This window comes from Oncorhynchus mykiss, chromosome 16 (assembly GCF_057628025.1).
Source record: "Oncorhynchus mykiss isolate SJ-2025 chromosome 16, ASM5762802v1, whole genome shotgun sequence".
Taxonomy (NCBI): Eukaryota; Metazoa; Chordata; class Actinopteri; order Salmoniformes; family Salmonidae; genus Oncorhynchus; species Oncorhynchus mykiss.
In genome coordinates, this window is record NC_143037.1 from 75,402,438 (window position 1) to 75,426,649 (window position 24,212).

Here is a 24,212-nt window from a genome sequence, read left to right on the forward strand (position 1 = left end):
TTGAATTCAGGCTGTAACACAACAAAATGTGAAATAAGTCAAGGGGTATGAATACTTTCTGAAGGCTCTGTAGCAACAATATCATTATTTGTTGTTAGAAAGGGTTTTGAGTTCCCACTTCCTCAGATGGTGAATGTTATAGACAATTCCAAGTCAATATGCGTAAAGATGTCGGCAAATTCTCTGAAAAGCCCAAAATAAATCTGATCATTCTGGATCCTATTTTGACAGGTTGCATATCAAAATATGAACCATCCGTTCCCTGGAAATGTTAGATCAAGTAGATAACTTTTTTAATCAAAGGCTGCCATCTTAGTTGTCTAACTTGGCGCTGGAAGACAACTTTACATTTTTCTGTTGTTGTTGTATTTATTGTTATCAAGCTAAATAGTTTATCACGACATGACTTTTATGTCCATATCGCCCAGCTCTACTGTTATCCTGTTCTGATTCCACACCGTGCTTCCGGGTCTCCTCTATAGAACCGTATGCATGAGAGCATGACTTTTATGTCCATATCGCCCAGCTCTACTGTTCTGATTCCACACCGTGTTTCCGGGTCTCCTCTATAGAACCGTATGCATGAGAGCATGAAGCTGTTTGACTCCATCTGCAACAACAAGTGGTTCACAGACACCTCCATCATCCTCTTCCTCAACAAGAAGGATCTGTTTGAGGAGAAGATTGCCAGGAGTCCACTCACCATCTGTTACCCTGAGTACGCAGGTGGGTGATAAACATACTACAAGTACAGTTGAAGTTGGAGGTGTACATCCACTTACGTTGGAGTCATTGAAACTCGTTTTTCAACCACTCCACAAATTTCTTGTTAACAAACTATAGTTTTGGCAAGTCGGTTAGGACATCTACTTTGTGCATGACACAAGTCATTTTTCCAACAATTGTTTACAGATAGATTATTTCACTTATAATTCACTGTATCACAATTCCAGTGGGTCAGATGTTTACATACACTAAGTTGACTGTGCCTTTAAACAGCTTGGAAAACTCCAGAAAATTATGTCATGGCTTTAGAAGCTTCTGATAGGCTAACTGACATAATTTGAATCAATTGGAGGTGTACCTGTGGATGTATTTCAAGGCCTACCTTCAAACTCAGTGCCTCTTTGCTTGACATCATGGGAAAATCTAAAGAAATCAGCCAAAGACCCCAGTAAAATTTGTAGACCTTCACAAGTTTGAAGACGCAAACACCTGAAGGTACCACACTCACCTGTACAAACAATAGTATACAAGTATAAACACCATGGGACCACGCAGCCGTCATACCTCACAGGAAGGAGACACATTCTGTCTCCTAGAGATGAACGTACTTTGGTGTGAATCAATCCCAGAACAACAGCAAAGGACCTTGTGAAGATGCTGGAGGAAACGGGTACAAAAGTATCTATTTCCATAGTAAAATGAGTCCTATATCGTCATAACCTGAAAGGCCGCAAGGAAGAAGCCACTGCTCCAAAACCGCCATAAAAAAGCCAGTTTTTACGGTTTGCAACTGCACATGGTGACAAACATCGTACTTTTTGGAAAAATGTCCTCTGGTCTGATGAAACAAAAATAGAATTGTTTGGCCATAATGACCATCGTTATGTTTGGAGGAAAAAGGGGGAGGGTTGCAAGCAGAAGAACACCATCCCAACCGTGAAGCACGGGGGTGGCAGCATCATGTTGTGGGGGTGCTTTGCTGCAGGAGGGACTGGTGCACTTCACAAAATCGATGGCATCATGAGGTCTGAAAATTATGTGGATATATTGAAGCAACATCTCAAGACATCAGTTAAAGCTTGGTCGCAAATGGGTCTTCCAAATGGACAATGACCCCAAGCATACTTCCAAAGTTGTGGCAAAATGGCTTAAGGACAACAAAGTCAAGGTATTGGAATGGCCATCACAAAGCCCGGACCTCAATCCTTTAGAACATTTGTAGGCAGAACTGAACAAGCGTGTGCGAGCAAAGAGGCCTACAAACCTGACTCAATTATACCAGCTCTGTCAGGAGGAATGGGCCAAAATTCACCCAACGTATTGTGGGAAGCTTGTGGAAGGAGACCCAAAACATTTGACCCAAGTTAAACAATTTAAAGGCAATGCTACCAAATACTAATTGAGTGTATGCAAACTTCTGACCCACTGGGAGTGTAATGAAATAAATAAAAGCTGAAATAAATCATTCTCTCTACTATTATTCTGACATTTCACATTCTTAAAATAAAGTGGTGACCCTAACTAACCTAAGACAGGGAATGTTTTTTAGGATTAAATGTCAGGAATTGTGAAAAACTGAGTTTAAATGCATTTGGCTAAGGTGTGTGTAAACTTCTGACTTCAACTGTAACACACACACACGCCTGTGCGCATGTGAAGAATACACACACACACACAACACATACATGATGTGAAATACTTGGAAGTGTTTGAGTTGTTCCTGATTCAACTAGTTTGTGTACTTTTTTTTTTTAAAGCACAAAGGCAGTATTGAAAAAGCTGTTCGAACCTGTTGTGTTTCCTCTTTTGGGACCATTCCATTGGTTCCATGGTTACCTGGTTACCCATCCCATTCCATTCCATGGTTACCTGGACAACTAAATCAAGCATCTTTATACGGTTGGCTTTTTTGGGAACTTCTCAGAAGTTTTGCTTTGGCTTGCCTTTCTACTACCGATATCCGTTGACATTGTCTCTGCGACCAGTCTTAAAATAAATGATCTGCTATATATAACACAAGGAGTCATAGGCGGCGCGTGGGTTTCAAGCTTGAGGAAGCTGTATTTTTTGCGGCCTATGAAAAGGGGAGACGTAGGCTATGACGTCCATCTAGCCTGAAGGACAAAATTATTGTGCTAACAAAAAAAAAAAATTGCTCCAGTCACCAGGGATATGGCCAATGCGCTCTGCTATAATGCCAATAGGAGAGATCCAATAAGATCTTTAGTCTCAAGGTTCTGCTTGCCTGAGTTAGAATACCGCATGATAAGCTGTAGACCATACTATTTACCAAAATTGTCAGTCACGGGTCAATAATGTACGGATATTAGAAGCATGTCTATCTAATACATTTCATGACAAACCATCTAACTACTTGGGTAAACATGTGAATTACCTGCGCAGGTGTATGGCGAACCAGTTACCAACACCTGCGCCGAACGTTGTGCAACAGATCATTCATATGTTTACCTAAGTAGTTAGATGGAGCTTAATATGAGGAGGCTGCAGCCTACATCCAGTATACTACAGTACCCATAATGCACTAGTATTATTACTACAGGAGCCAGTACATATGAGGAAGCAGCAGCCTACATCCAGTATACTACAGTACCTGTAATGCACTATTATTATTACTACAGGAGCTAGTACATATGAGGAAGCAGCAGCCTACATCCAGTATACTACAGTACCCATAATGCACTAGTATTATTACTACAGGAGCCAATACATATGAGGAAGCAGCAGCCTACATCCAGTATACTACAGTACCCGTAATGCACTATTATTATTACTACAGGAGCCAGTACATATGAGGAAGCAGCAGCCTACATCCAGTATACTACAGTACCCATAATGCACTATTATTATTCCTACAGGAGCCAGTACATATGAGGAAGCAGCAGCCTACATCCAGTGTCAGTTTGAGGATCTGAACAGGAGGAAGGACACTAAAGAGATCTACACCCACTTCACCTGCGCCACCGACACCAAGAACGTTCAGTTCGTGTTCGACGCCGTCACAGACGTCATCATCAAGATCAACCTCAAGGAGTGTGGACTCTACTGAGGTGGGACCAGGGATCTTCAGGTCAGTACCAAATCAACCCTTACTCCCTAGCACCTACCCTTTGGGGATTCTATGGGGATTGAACCCATAGAAAGGCTAGCGGGGGGATTGAACCCATAGAAAGGCTAGCGGGGGGATTGAACCCATAGAAAGGCTAGTGGGGGGATTGAACCCATAGAAAGGCTAGCGGGGGGATTGAACCCATAGAAAGGCTAGCGGGGGGATTGAACCCATAGAAAGGCTAGCGGGGGGATTGAACCCATAGAAAGGCTAACGGTGGATTGAACCCATAGAAAGGCTAGCGGGGGGATTGAACCCATAGAAAGGCTAGCGTGGGGGATTGAACCCATAGAAAGGCTAGCGGGGGGATTGAACCCATAGAAAGGCTAGCGGGGGGATTGAACCCATAGAAAGGCTAGCGGGGGGATTGAACCCATAGAAAGGCTAGCGGGGGGATTGAACCCATAGAAAGGCTAGCGGGGGGATTGAACCCATAGAAAGGCTAGCGGGGGGATTGAACCCATAGAAAGGCTAGCGTGGGGATTGAACCCATAGAAAGGCTAGCGGGGGGATTGAACCCGTAGAAAGGCTAGCGGGGGAGTTGAACCCATAGAAAGGCTAGCGGGGGGATTGAACCCATAGAAAGGCTAGCGGGGGGATTGAACCCATAGAAAGGCTAGCGGGGGGGGTTGAACCCATAGAAAGGCTAGCGGGGGGATTGAACCCATAGAAAGGCTAGCGGGGGGATTGAACCCATAGAAAGGCTAGCGGGGGGATTGAACCCATAGAAAGGCTAGCGGGGGAATTGAACCCATAGAAAGGCTAGCGGGGGGATTGAACCCATAGAAAGACTAGCGGGGGGATTGAACCCATAGAAAGGCTAGCGGGGCGATTGAACCCATAACCATGAGGACTCTAACATGTCCTTGCTGTGAGAACTGTTTGAGTTTGGCCTCTAAGGAGGTGACAGGGCGCTTCAGGTTTGTGACCTTTTGAACTTTGTACATACTGAATCACTGTAGACATACACCTGTTATTGGTTAAAGCTGCAGAATGTTTTTTTGGGGGGTGGGGGGCATTTGGGTAATATCTGAAAGGACTGGACAGTCCGCAGAATGCCAAGATGACTGTATGTTACAGATTCTTTGTCCTCTTGATTGTTTGATTCAGTGGCAGCATGTGTAGGTGTTGTAATGAAGCAATTCATGAGGGGGGCGTGCTTCATTGTGATGTTAGCACAGCTTGGATTCATGAGGGGGGGCATGCTTCATTGTGATGTTAGCACAGCTTGGATTCATGAGGGGGGTGTGCTTCATTGTGATGTTAGCACAGCTTGGATTCATGAGGGGGGTGTGCTTCATTGTGATGTTAGCACAGCTTGGATTCATGAGGGGGGCGTGCTTCATTGTGATGTTAGCACAGCTTGGATTCATGAGGGGGGTGTGCTTCATTGTGATGTTAGCACAGCTTGGATTCATGAGGGGGGTGTGCTTCATTGTGATGTTAGCACAGCTTGGATTCATGAGGGGGGTGTGCTTCATTGTGATGTTAGCACAGCTTGGATTCATGAGGGGGGCGTGCTTCATTGTGATGTTAGCACAGCTTGGATTCATGAGGGGGGCATGCTTCATTGTGATCTCAGGACAGCTTGGATTCATGAGGGGGGCGTGCTTCATTGTGATCTCAGGACAGCTTGGATTCATGAGGGGGGCGTGCTTCATTGTGATCTCAGGACAGCTTGGATTCATGAGGGGGGCGTGCTTCATTGTGATGTCAGGACAGATTGGATGCAGTCATAGATATGTTTTTTTATAATGGTTCACTTTTATCCTCTCTCTTCCTCTTCTGTAGGTGTCTGGTGGACCGTGAGCCTCATGTAAGGGGGATGAAGATATGAGATGACTTGGGACATTTGCATTAGATGATCGTGGAAGTAGAAGAAGATTATGGAAAGTAGAACCAGCGATTGAGACTGTTGGTTGCCATGCTGAATACAGCGGATGATGAATACTGCATTCTGGGATTGTTTTCGTTTTACCACTTTTTATTTTTCTCCATGTTCTCAACCCTCTGATACACTGAGCTCAGGACAGAACTGAACTGTGGGGAAAACCTTAAACAGTGAAATATAGTCACTGTGACTTATATGGGAACTGCCAAGTCAGACTACAGAATACTTCTGTTTTTAGTTCCAGATAATTTACACTGAACAAAAATATATATAAACACAACATATAAAGTGTTGGTCCCATGTTTCATGAGCTGAAATTAAAGATCCCAGACATTTTCCATACGCACAAAAAGCTTATTTCTCTAAAAATTTGGTGCAGAATTTTGTTTACATCCATGTTAGTGAGCATTTCTCCTTCGCCAAGATAATCCATCCACCTGACAGGTGTGGCATATCAAGATACTGATTAAACAGCATGATCATTACACAGGTGCACCTTGTGCTGGGGCAATATAAGATAAGTCTTAAATGTGCAGTTTTGTCACACAACACAATGTCACAGATGACCCAAGTTTTAGGGGACCGTGCAATTGGCATGCTGACTGCAGGACTGTCCACCAAAGCTATTGCCAGAGAATTGAATGTTAATTTCTCGTCTCCAACGTCGTTTTAGAGAATTTGCCAATACGTCCAACCGGCCTCTCAACCGCAGACCACGTGTGAACCACGTCAGCCCAGGACCTCCACATCTGGCTTCTTCCCCATCAGGATTGTCTGAGACGAGCCAGCCGGACAGCTGATGCAACTGTGGGTTTGTGCAACCTTCTCAGGGAAGCTCATCTACTTAGCCTTGACCTGACTGCAGTTCGGCGTCGTAACCGACTTCAATGGGCAAATGCTTACCTTCGATGGCCACTGGCACACTGGAGAAGTGTGCTCTTCACAGATGAATCCTGGTTTCAACTGTACCGAGCAGATGGCAGACAGAGTGTATGGCGTCTTGTGGGCGAGCGGTTTGCTGATGTCAACGTTGTTAACAGAGTGCCCCATGGTGGTGGTGGGGTTATGGTATGGGTAGGCATTAACTACGGACAACGAACACAATTCAATTTTATTGGTAGCAATTTGAATGCACTGAGATACCGTGACGAGATCCTGAGGCCCATTGTCGTGCCATTCATCCACCGCCACCCCCTCATGTTTCAGCATGATAATGCACAGCCTCATGTCGCAAGGATCTGTACACAATTTCTGGAAGCTGAACATTTCCCAGTTATTCTATGGCCTGCATGCTGTCACCCATTTAGAATGTTTAAGATGCTCTGGATCGACGTGTACGACAGCGTGTTCCAGTTCCCGCCAATATTCAGCAATTTCATACAGCCATTGAAGAGGAGAGGAACAACATTCCAACAGGCCACCAATCAACAGCCTGAACAACTCTATGTGAAGGAGATGAGGCATTGTGAACAGAGTGCCCCATGGCAAATTGTGGTCACACCAGATACTGACTGGTTTTCTGATCCACAGATGCATATCTGTATTCCCAGTCATGTGAAATCCATAGATTAGGGCCTAATTCATTTATTTAAATGGACTGATTTCCTTACATGAACTGTAACTCAGTAAAAATCTTTGAAATGGTTGCATGTTGCGTTTTATATTTTTGTTCAGTGGAGTGATATTTTTATGGCTTTCGGTTGATTTATTAACCAACAAATCACACAGATAGAAAAAAAAATCATCCTTGGCTGTGTCCCAAATGACACCCAATCCCCTATGTAGTGCGATACCTTCGACCAGAGTAGTAGTGCACTACATAGAGGAATAGGGTGTCTTTGGAACATATCCCTTCTCTCCATTCCAGTGCTCCCATCTATAGATTGACACAATACTGGTATACACTGAGTGTACAAAACATTAAGAACAGCTTCCTAATATTGAGTTGCGACTCCTTTGCCCTCAGAACAGCCTCAAATCACTGGGGAAAGGTGTTGAAAGCATTGTACAGGGATGCTGGCCCATGTTAACTCCAACGCTTCCCACAGTTGTGTTAAATTGGCTGAATGTCCGTTGGGGTGGTGGACCATTCTTGATACACACGGGAAACCGTTGAGCGTGAAAAACCTCAGCAGAGTTGCAGTTCTTGACACAAACCTGGCACCTACTTATATCTGAGATATAAGAAAGATCAGGAAACATGTACAGTACCAGTCCAAAGTTTGGACAAACCTCATTCAAGGAGTTTTCTTTATTTTGTACTATTTTCTACATTGTAGAATAATAGTGAAGACACCAAAACTATGAAATAACACATGGAATCATGTAGTAACCAAAAAAAGATTATTCAAATAGCCACCCGTTGCCTTGATGACAGCTTTGCACACTCTTGGCATTCTCTCAACCAGCTTCACCTGGAATGCTTTTCCAACAGTCTTGAAGGAGTTTCCACATATACTGAGCACTTGTTGACTGCTTTTCCTTCACTCTGCGGTCCAACTCATCGCAAACCATCTCAATTGGGTTGAGGTCAGGGGATTGTGGAGGCCAGGTCATCTGATGCAGCACTCCATCGCTCTCCTTCTAGGTCAAATAGCCCTTACACAGCCTGGAGGTGTGTGTTGGGTCATTGTCCTGTTGAATAACAAATGCTAGTCCCACTAAGCACAAACCAGATGGGATGGTGTATTGCTGCAGAATGCTGTGGTAGCCATGGTGATTAAGTGTTCCTTGAATTCTAAATAAATTACAGACCGTGTCAACAGCAAAGCACCCCCACACCATCAAACCACCTCCTCCATGCTTCACGATGGGAACCACACATCCGGAGATCATCCATTCACCTACTCTGTGTCTCACAAGAACACAGCAGTTGGAACCAAAACTCTCCAATTTGGACTCATCAGACCAAAGGACAGATTTCCACCGGGCTAATGTCCATTGCTTGTGTTTCTTGACCCAAGCAAGTCTCTTCTTATTATTAGGGTCCTTTAGTAGTGGTTTCTTTGCAGCAATTCGACCATGTTGGCCTGATTCTTGCAGTCTCCTCTGAACAGTTGATGTTGAGATGTGTCTGTTACTTGAACTCTGTGAAGCATTTATTTGGGCTGCAATGTGAGGTGCAGTTAACTCTAATGAACTTATCCTCTGCAGTAGAGGTAACTCTGGGTCTTCCTTTCCTGTGGCGGTCCTCATGAGTATCAGTTTCATTATAGTGTTTGATTTTTTTTGCGACTGCACCTGAAGAAACTTGAAAAGCTTCTTGACATTTTCCATATTGATTGAACCGAAAAAAAAGTCAAAGTAATGATTGACTGTCGTTTCTCTTCGCTTATTTGAGCTGTTCTTGCCATAATATGGACTTGGTCTTTCACCAAATCTTCTGTATACCACCCCTACCTTGTCACAACACAACTGATTGACTCAAACGCATTAAGGAGGAAAGAAATTCCACAAATGAACTTTTAACAAGGCACACCTGTTAATTGAAAATCATTCCAGGTGACCTCATGAAGCTGGTTGAGAGAATGCCAAGAGTGTGCAAAGCTGTCATCAAGGCAACGGGTGGCTACTTTGTAGAATCGCAAGTATAAAATAGATTTTGATTTTGTTTAAACACTTTATTTTGGTTACTACAAGATTCCATATGTGTTATTTCACAGTTTTGATGTCTTCACTGTTATTCTACAACGTCTCCTGGTCTGACAAACACCGCTCTAGCTTTGTCACCTTTCACCACAGGAAGTGTTACATCGACGGTGGATTAAGATGCAACAGCAACAAAACATCTCTAGTTTAAACTGACAGGTTTTTTTTTTAAAGTTATATTTGTATTTTATTATGCTAATTCATTTTCCACGGGGGTGTGGACATCGACCTTAGGTGGTTAAGTCTTTTTTTTTTCTTGCCCATTCACCCTCTGAATGGCCCATGTCTCAATTATCTCCAGGCTTAGACATCCTCCCCTTCATCTACAACGTTCACCTGGTCAGTCTGGTGGAAAGAGCAGGTGTTCCTAATGTTTTGTCTACTCAGTATGCACACCAGACCAAACCACCAAGCTGAACATCTCATGTCACTATTTCACCTTTGTTGTGTTTGTTTACTGAGTTAATTATCTCATTTAATTTCCTGTAAAACCATTGTCTTTATGGCATGTTGTTTGTATGGACTAGTTCAAACTGTCTTTTTTTCATTTGGGGATTTTCTTTACAAAATCAGATTCCATCTATAAGTAGTGTGTCAATGCTCTAGAGATGGATCGGGAATTAATGTGATAGATTTGACCTGGCACCTAACTCTTTACCTTTCATCACGTTTTACCTAGGTTACATCCTTATTTGTTATTTCATTTTCAAAACTTAAATTACAAATGGACCACTTTGTATTGAACAGTATTTTTGTATGTTGGGACTCTTTGTTCACTACGGCACATTATTGTATAATATTGATCATTGAATATGGATTATTGTCAAGTGAGATTAATAGTTTTATCGCACCACTTTTATAAAACAACACTTATTGATTATCTGGATGAAAAGACCATTTTTGTAATTCACTATCTTGATATTTTATAGCCTTTATAATTAATTAAGAGATGTATTTTATCCAAAGTGTATTGTTAAGAATGAACGGACCAATGAACTAGATTGAGTATGTAACAAAAACAATTTTTGTACAGAGGGGAAAGCTGTGCTCAGAACCACACTGCATGCCTTCACTTGCTTGGGAGGCAGAAACAAATGTGATACTAAGTAAGTCAGTCCACGAAAGGTTAGGTTAGGTTTATGGGTGGGGTTACTGTTACATAAGAAACATTGATTGGTTGGTTTGGGAACCAAGGAGAACTCCACTGAACATTTTATTTTGTCCAGAAAACAGTTTGTCAAATAGCCACCAACTGTCTGGGTTAGAGACTGTTAATGACTTCCTCCTCGGTCAGAACTATACCTTACAACGGAATAAAATACACTGAAACAGGAAGGGACTACCCGGAATTGTCCAATAAGAAACGCTCTTTTTTTTCTCTCTCTCTCCTGTTGCCAGATGTCTTTTTCGCTACGTTTTGAAACGGTGTGCACTAATGAATGCGACCCTGTAGATGGATCAGATGAGCTGGTTACATTATACTTCTGGTTCAGGTTGACTTTGTTCAGATGTGTTACTATTAACTCTATTAAATGATGGCACTTCAACTCTCTGCTCTATTTTTCTATCCTTGGTTGCATCCTAGATGGCACCATATTCCCCTGTATTACTTTTGACCCGGGCCCATAGGGAATTCAATGCTCTTTTGACCAGGGCCCGTAGGGAATACAATGCTCTTTTGACCAGGGCCCGTAGGGAATACCATGCCCTTTTGACAAGGGCCCGTAGGGAATACCATGCCCTTTTGACCAGGGCCCTTAGGGAATACGATGCCCTTTTGACCAGGGCCCGTAAGGAATATGATGCCCTTTTGACCAGGGCCCTTAGGGATTACGATGCCCTTTTGACCAGGGCCCTTAGGGAATACGATGCCCTTTTGACCAGGGCCCTTAGGGATTACGATGCCCTTTTGACCAGAGCCCGTAGGGAATACGATGCCCTTTTGACCAGGGCCCATAGGGAATACGATGCCCTTTTGACCAGGGCCCGTAGGGAATACGATGCCCTTTTGACCAGGGCCCGTAGGGAATACGATGCTCTTTTGACCAGGGCCCGTAGGGAATACGATGCCCTTTTGACCAGGGCCCTTAGGGAATACGATGCCCTTTTGACCAGGGCCCTTAGGGAATACGATGCCCTTTTGACCAGGGCCCGTAGGGAATACGATGCCCTTTTGAACAGGGCCCGTAGGGAATATGATGCCCTTTTGTGACACATCCCTTGTCTTCATAAACAACACAAGGGCTCCCAAGTGTCGCAGCGGTCTAAGGCACTGCATCGCAGTGCTAGAAGCGTCACTACAGACCCTGGTTTTCGATTACAGGCTGTATCACAACCGGCTGTGATTGGGAGTCCCCATAGGGCGGCGCACAATTGGCCCAGCGTCGTCCGGGTTAAGAAAGGTTTTGGCCGGGGTAGGCCGTCATTGTAAATAATAATAATTTGTTCTTAACTGTCTTGACTAGTTAAAGGTTAAATAAAATGAATAAAACCACCAGCTGATGGTAAAGTGTGATATGATGTCCATGTATGTAATGGTATTAAGTACAACTCAACTGTTGTCATCACAGTGTTCTGATTCAATTGTACCTATCCAAGGCGTTTGGTCCATCCACTCTGCTCTCATACAACAGGTCAAGCAGAAGAGGAATAGTAGCACCTTAGAGGTCAATTCAGAAAGTAAACAAAATTCCTAATTTTCCTCATTGAAGAGAATTGGATTCAGAATTGAAATGTCAATGTACTTCATGAATCGACTGGAATTGAAATGGAATTGACTCCAAGTCCAAATGATTGTGCTGCAAACAACAGTTTGTTTTCTCGTGTCTGGTACGGTCTGTGTAATTGGTGTCTGGTACGGGTCTGTGTAATTGGTGTCTGGTACGGTCTGTGTAATCTGTCTAATACGGTCTGTGTAATCTGTCTAATACGGTCTGTGTAATCGTGTCTGGTACGGTCTGTGTAATTGGTGTCTGGTACGGTCTGTGTAATCGGTGTTGGGTACGGTCTGTGTAATCGGTGTCTGGTACGGTCTGTGTAATTGGTGTCTGGTACGGTCTGTGTAATTGGTGTCTGGTACGGTCTGTGTAATTGGTGTCTGGTACGGTCTGTGTAATTGGTGTCTGGTACGGTCTGTGTAATTGGTGTCTGGTACGGTCTGTGTAATTGGTGTCTGGTACGGTCTGTGTAATTGGTGTCTGGTACGGTCTGTGTAATTGGTGTCTGGTACGGTCTGTGTAATCTGTCTAATACGGTCTGTGTAATTGGTGTCTGGTACGGTCTGTGTAATTGGTGTCTGGTACGGTCTGTGTAATCGGTGTCTGGTACGGTCTGTGTAATCGGTGTCTGTGTAATCGGTGTCTGGTACGGTCTGTGTAATCGGTGTCTGTGTAATCGGTGTCTGGTACAGTCTGTAATCGGTGTCTGGTACGGTCTGTGTAATCGGTGTCTGTGTAATCGGTGTCTGTGTAATCGGTGTCTGGTACGGTCTGTGTAATCGGTGTCTGTGTAATCGGTGTCTGGTACGGTCTGTGTAATCGGTGTCTGTGTAATCGGTGTCTGGTACGGTCTGTGTAATCGGTGTCTGGTACGGTCTGTGTAATCGGTGTCTGTGTAATCGGTGTCTGGTACGGTCTGTGTAATCTTCAGTTATCAAAAACAGAGTACAGAGAAGTCTATCCATCTTTATTTTGTCTCTAAACTTCAAAAATAAGGACAAAGGTAATATTCAAAACGATCCCTTTCTCACAGTACTTACGATAATATTGGTCTGGTCAAAATAGAGTTTGGTCTATTATTATTTAGTCTAAGCTTGTGTCTCACAATACACAGTTTATGCTATTCAAATAGATTCCATTAAAAATAGATGATCATTTTCAAATATCTGCTGTTGGTAACTGTTTTACAAGTTAAAGAGAAACAGCAGGAGACTACTAAAGGTAAAACATAAACACTAGCTTCAGGGTGTTTAAAGGTACGTTACACAATATAAGTGCCATCCAAGGAGCACTTTCATTTAATTTTTTTACAACAAAAATGTTAAATGTTTATACTCTGTTTTCTACCCAATGGACTTGATGATGATGATGTTGTTGTAGTAGAGGGATGCATCCGAGGAACCCAGGGCTCGGCGGTGGTGACGATGACAGCAGGATAAACAGTTGTCCACCAACTGTCCACCCAACTTCTCCAGCACAGTGGCCCAATAAAAACCAGTGAGTTGGCTGATGGAAGTTCTGAAGAGACGAAGAGAAAAGTCCATTTAATATGTCCATAAAAAAACTTTGTGAATGCTACTCGTCGTAGATCAATCATGTCTGCAGATTCAGTTTTGTTTTGGTCTTGTAAACGGGAACAAAAAGGACACGCTGCAATGCCTCACAGCTGCTCTAATATATATTTGATCGCATTTGTATTGAGTAAAATATATCTTAACTAGTGTCTTCTATTCAAAGTGTAAAGCTGAAGCGATAGAAATGTAAAGGTCATTTCCGGTTTACGTCGACATGCAGCATGCAGCGTTTTTCATGAACGCCGTCTCCTGTAAAGCGGGAGTGTGCTGTACAGCTGAACTTCTGCCATGCACATTAAATAGAGCCCTAGGTCTGTTTTAATGGGACTTTTGGGAGGCTTATGATGAAAAATAAACCGTAAAAAGAAAGCAATATGGGAGGGACAGGGATAGTGTTGAAATAGGGAGGGAAAGGGATAGTGTCGAGATGGGAAGGGAGGGACAGGGATAGTGTTGAAATAGGGAGGGAAAGGGATAGTGTTGTAATAGGGAGGGAAAGGGATAGTGTTGAAATAGGGAGGGAAAGGGATAGTGTTGAAATAGGGAGGGAAAGGGATAGTGTCGAGATGGGGAGGGAGGGACGGGGATAGTGTCGAGATGGGGAGGGAGGGACGGGGATAGTGTCGAGATGGGGAGGGAGGGACGGGGATAGTGTCGAGATGGGGAGGGAGGGACGGGGATAGTGTCGAGATGGGGAGGGAGGGACGGGGATAGTGTCGAGATGGGAAGGGAGGGACGGGGATAGTGTCGAGATGGGGAGGGAGGGACGGGGATAGTGTCGAGATGGGGAGGGAGGGACGGGGATAGGGATAGTGTCGAGATGGGGAGGGAGGGACAGGGATAGTGTCGAGATGGGGAGGGAGGGACAGGGATAGTGTCGAAATAGGGAGGGAAAGGGATAGTGTCGAGATGGGGAGGGAGGGACAGGGATAGTGTCAAAATAGGGAGGGAAAGGGATAGTGTCGAAATAGGGAGGGAAAGGGATAGTGTCGAAATAGGGAGGGAGGGACAGGGATAGTGTCGAGATGGGGAGGGAGGGACAGGGATAGTGTCGAGATGGGGAGGGAGGGACAGGGATAGTGTTGAAATAGGGAGGGAAAGGGATAGTGTCGAACTAGGGAGGGACAGGGATAGTGTTGAAATAGGGAGGGAAAGGGATAGTGTTGAAATAGGGAGGGAAAGGGATAGTGTCGAGATGGGGAGGGAGGGACGGGGATAGTGTCGAAATAGGGAGGGAAAGGGATAGTGTTGAAATAGGGAGGGAAAGGGATAGTGTCGAAATAGGGAGGGAAAGGGATAGTGTTGAAATAGGGAGGGAAAGGGATAGTGTCGAGATGGGGAGGGAGGGACGGGGATAGTGTCGATGGGGAGGGAGGGACGAGGATAGTGTCGAAATAGGGAGGGAAAGGGATAGTGTCGAAATAGGGAGGGAAAGGGATAGTGTTGAAATAGGGAGGGAAAGGGATAGTGTCGAGATGGGAAGGGAGGGACAGGGATAGTGTTGAAATAGGGAGGGAAAGGGATAGTGTCGAGATGGGAAGGGAGGGACAGGGATAGTGTTGAAATAGGGAGGGAAAGGGATAGTGCCGAGATGGGAAGGGAGGGACAGGGATAGTGTTGAAATAGGGAGGGAAAGGGATAGTGCTGAAATAGGAAGGGAAAGGGATAGTGTTGAAATAGGGAGGGAAAGGGATAGTGTTGAAATAGGGAGGGAAAGGGATAGTGTTGAAATAGGGAGGGAAAGGGATAGTGTTGAAATAGGGAGGGAAAGGGATAGTGTTGAAATAGGGAGGGAAAGGGATAGTGTCGAGATGGGAAGGGAGGGACAGGGATAGTGTTGAAATAGGGAGGGAAAGGGATAGTGTCGAGATGGGAAGGGAGGGACAGGGATAGTGTTGAAATAGGGAGGGAAAGGGATAGTGTCGAGATGGGGAGGGAGGGACGGGGATAGTGTCGAAATAGGGAGGGAAAGGGATAGTGTCGAAATAGGGAGGGAAAGGGATAGTGTCGAAATAGGGAGGGAAACGGATAGTGTTGAAATAGGGAGGGAAAGGGATAGTGTTGAAATAGGGAGGGAAAGGGATAGTGTTGAAATAGGGAGGGAAAGGGATAGTGTTGAAATAGGGAGGGAAAGGGATAGTGTTGAAATAGGGAGGGAAAGGGATAGTGTCGAGATGGGGAGGGAGGGACGGGGATAGTGTCGAGATGGGGAGGGAGGGACGGGGATAGTGTCGAGATGGGGAGGGAGGGACGGGGATAGTGTCGAGATGGGGAGGGAGGGACGGGGATAGTGTCGAGATGGGGAGGGAGGGACGGGGATAGGGATAGTGTCGAGATGGGGAGGGAGGGACAGGGATAGTGTCGAGATGGGGAGGGAGGGACAGGGATAGTGTCGAAATAGGGAGGGAAAGGGATAGTGTCGAGATGGGGAGGGAGGGACAGGGATAGTGTCAAAATAGGGAGGGAAAGGGATAGTGTCGAAATAGGGAGGGAAAGGGATAGTGTCGAAATAGGGAGGGAGGGACAGGGATAGTGTCGAGATGGGGAGGGAGGGACAGGGATAGTGTCGAGATGGGGAGGGAGGGACAGGGATAGTGTTGAAATAGGGAGGGAAAGGGATAGTGTCGAACTAGGGAGGGACAGGGATAGTGTTGAAATAGGGAGGGAAAGGGATAGTGTTGAAATAGGGAGGGAAAGGGATAGTGTCGAGATGGGGAGGGAGGGACGGGGATAGTGTCGAAATAGGGAGGGAAAGGGATAGTGTTGAAATAGGGAGGGAAAGGGATAGTGTCGAAATAGGGAGGGAAAGGGATAGTGTTGAAATAGGGAGGGAAAGGGATAGTGTCGAGATGGGGAGGAAGGGACGGGGATAGTGTCGATGGGGAGGGAGGGACGAGGATAGTGTCGAAATAGGGAGGGAAAGGGATAGTGTCGAAATAGGGAGGGAAAGGGATAGTGTTGAAATAGGGAGGGAAAGGGATAGTGTCGAGATGGGAAGGGAGGGACAGGGATAGTGTTGAAATAGGGAGGGAAAGGGATAGTGTCGAGATGGGAAGGGAGGGACAGGAATAGTGTTGAAATAGGGAGGGAAAGGGATAGTGCCGAGATGGGAAGGGAGGGACAGGGATAGTGTTGAAATAGGGAGAGAAAGGGATAGTGCTGAAATAGGAAGGGAAAGGGATAGTGTTGAAATAGGGAGGGAAAGGGATAGTGTTGAAATAGGAAGGGAAAGGGATAGTGCTGAAATAGGGAGGGAAAGGGATAGTGTTGAAATAGGGAGGGAAAGGGATAGTGTTGAAATAGGGAGGGAAAGGGATAGTGTCGAGATGGGAAGGGAGGGACAGGGATAGTGTTGAAATAGGGAGGGAAAGGGATAGTGTCGAGATGGGAAGGGAGGGACAGGGATAGTGTTGAAATAGGGAGGGAAAGGGATAGTGTCGAGATGGGGAGGGAGGGACGGGGATAGTGTCGAAATAGGGAGGGAAAGGGATAGTGTCGAAATAGGGAGGGAAAGGGATAGTGTCGAAATAGGGAGGGAAAGGGATAGTGTTGAAATAGGGAGGGAAAGGGATAGTGTTGAAATAGGGAGGGAAAGGGATAGTGTTGAAATAGGGAGGGAAAGGGATAGTGTTGAAATAGGGAGGGAAAGGGATAGTGTTGAAATGGGGAGGGAAAGGGATAGTGTCGAGATGGGGAGGGAGGGACGGGGATAGTGTCGAGATGGGGAGGGAGGGACGGGGATAGTGTCGAGATGGGGAGGGAGGGACGGGGATAGTGTCGAGATGGGGAGGGAGGGACGGGGATAGTGTCGAGATGGGGAGGGAGGGACGGGGATAGTGTCGAGATGGGGAGGGAGGGACGGGGATAGTGTCGAGATGGGGAGGGAGGGACGGGGATAGTGTCGAGATGGGGAGGGAGGGACGGGGATAGTGTCGAGATGGGAAGGGAGGGACGGGGATAGTGTCGAGATGGGGAGGGAGGGACGGGGATAGTGTCGAGATGGGGAGGGAGGGACAGGGATAGTGTCGAGATGGGGAGGGAGGGACAGGGATAGTGTCGAGATGGGGAGGGAGGGACAGGGATAGGGATAGTGTCGAGATGGGGAGGGAGGGACAGGGATAGTGTCGAGATGGGGAGGGAGGGACAGGGATCGTGTCGAAATGGGGAGGGAGGGACAGGGATAGGGATAGTGTCGAGATGGGGAGGGAGAGGCCTTATTACAGTTTGTCAGCAGATGGTCTGTACACAGCCGGGGCTTATTACAGTTTGTCAGCAGATGGTCTGTCCACAGCCAGTCCTTATTACAGTTTGTCAGCAGATGGTCTGTTCACAGCCAGGCCTTATTACAGTTTGTCAGCAGATGGTCTGTTCACAGTCAGGCCTTATTACAGTTTGTCAGCAGATGGTCTGTCCACAGCCAGTCCTTATTACAGTTTGTCAGCAGATGGTCTGTTCACAGCCAGGCCTTATTACAGTTTGTCAGCAGATGGTCTGTTCACAGTCAGGCCTTATTACAGTTTGTCAGCAGATGGTCTGTTCACAGCCGGGCCTTATTACAGTTTGTCAGCAGATGGTCTGTCCACAGCCAGTCCTTATTACAGTTTGTCAGCAGATGGTCTGTTCACAGTCAGGCCTTATTACAGTTTGTCAGCAGATGGTCTGTTCACAGCCGGGCCTTATTACAGTTTGTCAGCAGATGGTCTGTTCACAGCCAGGCCTTATTACAGTTTGTCAGCAGATGGTCTGTTCACAGCCAGGCCTTATTACAGTTTGTCAGCAGATGGTCTGTTCACAGCCAGGCCTTATTACAGTTTGTCAGCAGATGGTCTGTTCACAGCCGGGCCTTATTACAGTTTGTCAGCAGATGGTCTGTTCACAGCCAGGCCTTATTACAGTTTGTCAGCAGATGGTCTGTCCACAGTCAGGCCTTATTACAGTTTGTCAGCAGATGGTCTGTCCACAGTCAGGCCTTATTACAGTTTGTCAGCAGATGGTCTGTTCACAGCCAATCCTTATTACAGTTTGTCAGCAGATGGTCTGTCCACAGCCAGTCCTTATTACAGTTTGTCAGCAGATGGTCTGTTCACAGCCAGGCCTTATTACAGTTTGTCAGCAGATGGTCTGTTCACAGCCAGTCCTTATTACAGTTTGTCAGTAGATGGTCTCTTCACAGCCAGTCCTTATTACAGTTTGTCAGCAGATGGTCTGTCCACAGCCAGTCCTTATTACAGTTTGTCAGCAGATGGTCTGTCCACAGCCAGTCCTTATTACAGTTTGTCAGCAGATGGTCTGTCCACAGCCAGTCCTTATTACAGTTTGTCAGCAGATGGTCTGTTCACAGCCAGTCCTTATTACAGTTTGTCAGCAGATGGTCTGTCCACAGCCAGTCCTTATTACAGTTTGTCAGCAGATGGTCTGTTCACAGCCAGTCCTTATTACAGTTTGTCAGTAGATGGTCTCTTCACAGCCAGTCCTTATTACAGTTTGTCAGTAGATGGTCTCTTCACAGCCAGTCCTTATTACAGTTTGTCAGTAGATGGTCTCTTCACAGCCAGTCCTTATTACAGTTTGTCAGCAGATGGTCTGTTCACAGCCAGGCCTTATTACAGTTTGTCAGCAGATGGTCTGTCCACAGCCAGTCCTTATTACAGTTTGTCAGCAGATGGTCTGTTCACAGCCAGTCCTTATTACAGTTTGTCAGCAGATGGTCTGTTCACAGCCAGTCCTTATTACAGTTTGTCAGCAGATGGTCTGTTCACAGCCAGGCCTTATTACAGTTTGTCAGCAGATGGTCTGTTCACAGCCGGGCCTTATTACAGTTTGTCAGCAGATGGTCTGTCCACAGCCAGTCCTTATTACAGTTTGTCAGCAGATGGTCTGTTCATAGCCAGGCCTTATTACATTGTTTCAGTAAGGCCACAGGACTAATGTTGGTCCTTCATAGTGATTTCCTGTTCGGCACTGAGGTGTGAGCGTGCGTCAGGCAGTAATACAGGCCGTCATACTGTACCTTCAGTCAGGAGCTGCTCAGAACAGCCCAGCGTCTTTTAGGTTGGTTTTGATGACGTCTGTGATGGTGTTGAAGGCCTGGTTGACGTCCTGTGTCTCTACAGCGCAGGTGATGTGGGTGTAGATGGGTTTCTCCGCCTGCTTCAAGTTCAGAGACTCAAATTGCATCTTCACGTGGTTGCTGGCGTCTTCGTATGTGTTAGGCCCTATAGGGAGATAAGAGAGCTGTAAAAACTGATCAGAGACTAGTTGCTGGTGTCTTCGTATGTGTTTGACAGAGGGAATAAGAGGGAGTTTCTTATTGTGTTTTAATTGAGTGAGAAAGATTTTAATGTATTAATTTTTTTTATGTATATATTTTTATTTAATCTTTATTTAACTAGGCAAGTCAGTTAAGAACAAAATCATATTTACAGTGACAGCCCAACCCGGACAATGCTGGGCCAACTGTGCGCAGCCCTATGGGACTCCCAATCACGGCCCTATGGGACTCCCAATCACGGCCCTATGGGACTCCCAATCACGGCCCTATGGGACTCCCAATCACGGCCCTATGGGACTCCCAATCACGGCCCTATGGGACTCCCAATCACGGCCCTATGGGACTCCCAATCACGGCCCTATGGGACTCCCAATCACGGCCCTATGGGACTCCCATTCACGACCCTATGGGACTCCCAGTCACGGCCCTATGGGACTCCCAGTCACGGCCGGATGTGACTCAGCCTGGAGTCATTCATCACACACGGTGAATAAACTCAAAACCAAAGGTCAAAGTTCATGGAAAACAACTTTTCGTTGAGTAGGACTCACCATCGTAGTCGGGGAAGCAGACATTGAGGTGGACATTCTTGATCTTCTCTTGGAAGATGTCCTTCTTGTTGAGGAAGAGCACGTGGATGGTGTCCTCGAAGAACCTGTGGTTGCAGATACTGTTGAATAGATGGAGAGACTCGTGCATGCGGTTCTGAAAAGAGAAGAGGACAGAAGAGGAATGAAGAATGGGTCATCGTCATCGTCGGGCTCAACCTCCACTAGCTCGCTGCGGTCACACTAGTTGGTGAGGTTTGCAATATGGTTGAACGTCTCCTCCCTCTCATCTGTACCCTCCTTTTTTAGTTTAGATTAACTTTGAAGTGTGTGTGTGTGTGTGTGTGTGTGTGTGTGTGAAACAGTGTGTGTGTGTGTGTGAAACAGTGTGTGTGTGTATGTATGTGAAACAGTGTGTGTGATCACTCACCATTTCCTCGTCCTCCAGCAGCACCAGGTCATACGCGCTGAGGGAACTACAGAACAGGACACAATGGACGCCCTGGAAACAGTGGATCCACTTCTTCCTCTCTTCTCTTCTACCGCTCATATCAAACATCCTGTCCGTCAGAGACACAATTAACCAATCAATCAATTATTAAGCCCTTTTAAGCCCTTTTTATAGGAGGGTAGCTCTCCAGGAACAGGGCTGTAGTGAACCTATAGGGGGGTAGCTCTCCAGGAATAGGGCTGTAGTGAACCTATAGGAGGGTAGCTCTCCAGGAACAGGGTTGGAGTATCCTGATCTAATGGTTAAGATGTTGGGTAAGAAGTGGCTGGTTCAGTTGCAACAGTTACACTACCTTGCCTTCATTTGACGTCTTTGCAGGTGAACTATAAGGTACTGTGACAAAGGAGCCAGGTAGTTAGCTACTGTAGCTCACCTGAATTTAACATCTTTGCAGGTGAACTATAATTTACTGTGACAAAAGAGCCAGGTAGTTAACTACTGTAGCTCACCTGAATTTAACATCTTTGCAGGTGAACTATAATGTACTGTGACAAAAGAGCCAGGTAGTTAGCTACTGTAGCTCACCTGAATTTAACGTCTTTGCAGGTGAACTATAATTTACTGTGACAAAAGAGCCAGGTAGTTAGCTACTGTAGCTCACCTGAATTTAACGTCTTTGCAGATGAACCTCTCCTCATTGACCCCGCCGGTCTTGATCCTGCACCGAAGGATGTCCTGGTCGTTAGGGGTGAAGTCAGCCTGGGTGATGCGCTCCAGGTCACTGAGGAAGCTGTGTGAGAGACAGTCAATCAATGAATCAATCAAGATCAGATCACTGAGTTAGCTGTGGGAGAGAGGCAGAGTAAATCAATCAACTAATCAATAAAATGTATTTTAAAAGCCTTTTTTAGATCAGCAGTTATTACAGAGTGCTTTACAGTAACTAGACCCCAAAGACAACAGCACTGTTTAGCATCCACAGAGGCCATAGACCAGGGATCCCCAACTGGCGGCCCGCAGGCCAAACTTTGGCCCGTGATTGATTTTATTTGGACCCTCAATTTTTCTGAACACCAAAAAAAACACTGAACAAAAATATAAATGCAATAGGCAACATTTTCAAAGATTTTTACTGAATTACAGTTCATATATGCAAATCAGTTAATTTAAATAAATGAATTAGGCCCTAATCTATGGATTTCACATGACTGGGAATACAGATATGCATCTGTTGATCACATATACCTTTAAAAAATAAATAGGGGCGTGGATCAGAAAACCAGTCAGTATCTGGTGTGACCACCATTTGCCTCATGCAGCGTGACACATCTTCACATAGAGTTGATCAGGGCTGTTGATTGTGGAATGTTGTCTCACTCCTCTTCAAGGGCTGTGTGAAGTTGCTGGATATTGTCAGGAACTGGAACACGCTGTCGTTCACATCGATCCAGAGTATCCCAAACATGCTCAATGGGTGACATGTCTGGTGAGTATGTGGGCCATGGAACTGGGACATTTTCAACTTCCAAGAATTGCGTACAGATCCTTGAGACGGGCCCATGAATTATCATGCTGAAACTGTGATGGCAGCTGATGAATGGCACAACAACGAGCCTCAGGATCTCATCACGATATCTCATTGTCATCCATAAAATGCAATTGTGTTCGTTGGCCGTGGCTTATACCTTCCCCATACCATAACCCCACCGCCACCATGGGGAAACTGGTAACAAGGTTGACATCAGCAAACCGCTCGCCCACAAGACGCCATACTCCGGGATTCATCCGTGAAGAGCACACTTCTCCAGCGTGCCAGTGGCCATCGAAGGTGAGCATTTGCTCACTGAAGTCGGTTACAACGCCGAACTGCAGTCAGGTCAAGATCCTGGTGAGGACAACGAGCATGCAAATGAGCTTCCCCGAGACGATTTCTGAACATTTCTACAGAAATTCTTCCATTGTGCAAACCCGCAGTTTCATCAGATGTCCGGGTGGCTGGTCTCAGACGATCCCGCATGGGAAGAAGCCGGATGTGGATGTCCTTGGCTGGCGTGGTTGCACGTGGTCTACGGTTGTGAGGCCGGTTGGGCGTTCTGCCAAATTCTCTAAAACGGCAATGGAGGCGGCTTATGGTAGAGAAATTAACATTCAATACTCTGGTGGACATTCCTGTAGTCAGCATGCCGATTGTACGCTCCCTCAACGTGAGACAGCTGTGGCATTGTGTTGTGTGACAAAACTGCACATTTTAGAGTGGCCTTTTATTGTCCCCAGCACAAGGTACACCTGTGTAATGATCATGCTGTTTAATCAGCTTCTTGATATGCCTCACCTGTCAGGTGGATGGATTATCTTGGCAAATGTGAGCACTAAATTTGATAGAAAACCTTTTTGTGCGTATGGAAAATTTCTGGGATCTTTAATTTCAGCTCATGAAACATGGAACCAACACTTTACATGTTGCGTTTATATTTTTGTTCAGTGTAAAAGACTGTAAAAACACCAGCAAAGTTATTTTAATTGTGTAAATCTGTCTAAAAGTATTCCAGTGTATAACAGATATATATGTGATCGTATACAAATGTCAGAAAAATTTGAAATGGTCTTTTAGTCAAATATTATATATGTTTAGGCTTCTTGCTGTCAATTTGCATTCTACAAATGATTTGTAATTATGTTCCGGCCCCCTGACCCTCCGATCAAGAAAAAAAACGTCCCGCGCCTGAATCTGGTTATTGAGCCATGCCATAGACTCACTAGTGAGCGGAGTCGAGGAGATGGTAGCCCTCGGCTGCTGACTCGAAACACTCCTGGATGCCAGGGTCCATCCACAGCTTCTTGATGCACTCAGCCAGCTCAGGAGACATGGTTCCCTCCTCAGTAGAGTTGGATAGGTTCTCCAGCTTCGTGCCTTCATCCTGGACACACAGAGAACAACACCCATACATGCATCAGTATAGCATAGTATGATGTAACATTACCAGGCAGAAAAGAAACACCTGAAACTACTGTAGAGCCCTCCACATTCTGGTCTTGAAGAGAATACAAAGACAAACTGTGGGGGGAGGTTCTCTTCTGCACTGTTCAACCAATCCAATGAATGTGGAGGAGGAGTTAAGATGAAGTCTCGCCTTAACATCCAAAAAGAGGAAGTCGAGTCACAGGCTCTCATTCCATTTCCCCTGACAACCAGAACTTCCAGTTGTTGGCAACTCCGCAATATTATAAAATGTGTACAGTAAAGTATAGTATATCATGT

At 45.6% G+C, this 24,212-nt stretch overlaps 2 protein-coding genes across 5 annotated transcripts in view; one reads left to right on the plus strand and one right to left on the minus strand.

Annotated features, from left to right (window-relative positions):
- The window catches only part of LOC110491159 (guanine nucleotide-binding protein G(i) subunit alpha-3), a 71,582-nt gene extending 60,643 nt beyond the window's left edge, over positions 1–10,939 (plus strand). Inside the window, exons 7-9 of the mRNA XM_036947744.2 lie at positions 573–726; positions 3,603–3,814; positions 5,645–10,939. Coding sequence (XP_036803639.2) covers positions 573–726; positions 3,603–3,793 — 345 coding nt within the window. The 3' untranslated portion in view covers positions 3,794–3,814; positions 5,645–10,939. The remainder of the gene's footprint in view (positions 1–572; positions 727–3,602; positions 3,815–5,644) is intronic.
- A 2,116-nt stretch (positions 10,940–13,055) lies between these two features.
- LOC110491158 (guanine nucleotide-binding protein G(t) subunit alpha-2) overlaps positions 13,056–24,212 on the minus strand; it is a 38,462-nt gene continuing 27,305 nt past the window's right edge. For 3 of the 4 annotated variants that reach the window (XM_090203943.1, XM_090203942.1, XM_090203941.1), the window contains 6 exons: positions 23,711–23,871; positions 21,615–21,743; positions 20,933–21,062; positions 20,506–20,659; positions 19,694–19,898; positions 13,056–13,627 (listed from right to left, as the gene is read on the minus strand). In XM_090203943.1, coding sequence (XP_090060069.1) covers positions 19,711–19,898; positions 20,506–20,659; positions 20,933–21,062; positions 21,615–21,743; positions 23,711–23,871 — 762 coding nt within the window. In that variant the 3' untranslated portion in view covers positions 13,056–13,627; positions 19,694–19,710. The remainder of the gene's footprint in view (positions 13,628–19,693; positions 19,899–20,505; positions 20,660–20,932; positions 21,063–21,614; positions 21,744–23,710; positions 23,872–24,212) is intronic. The other variant, XM_090203944.1, reaches the window with a different exon arrangement.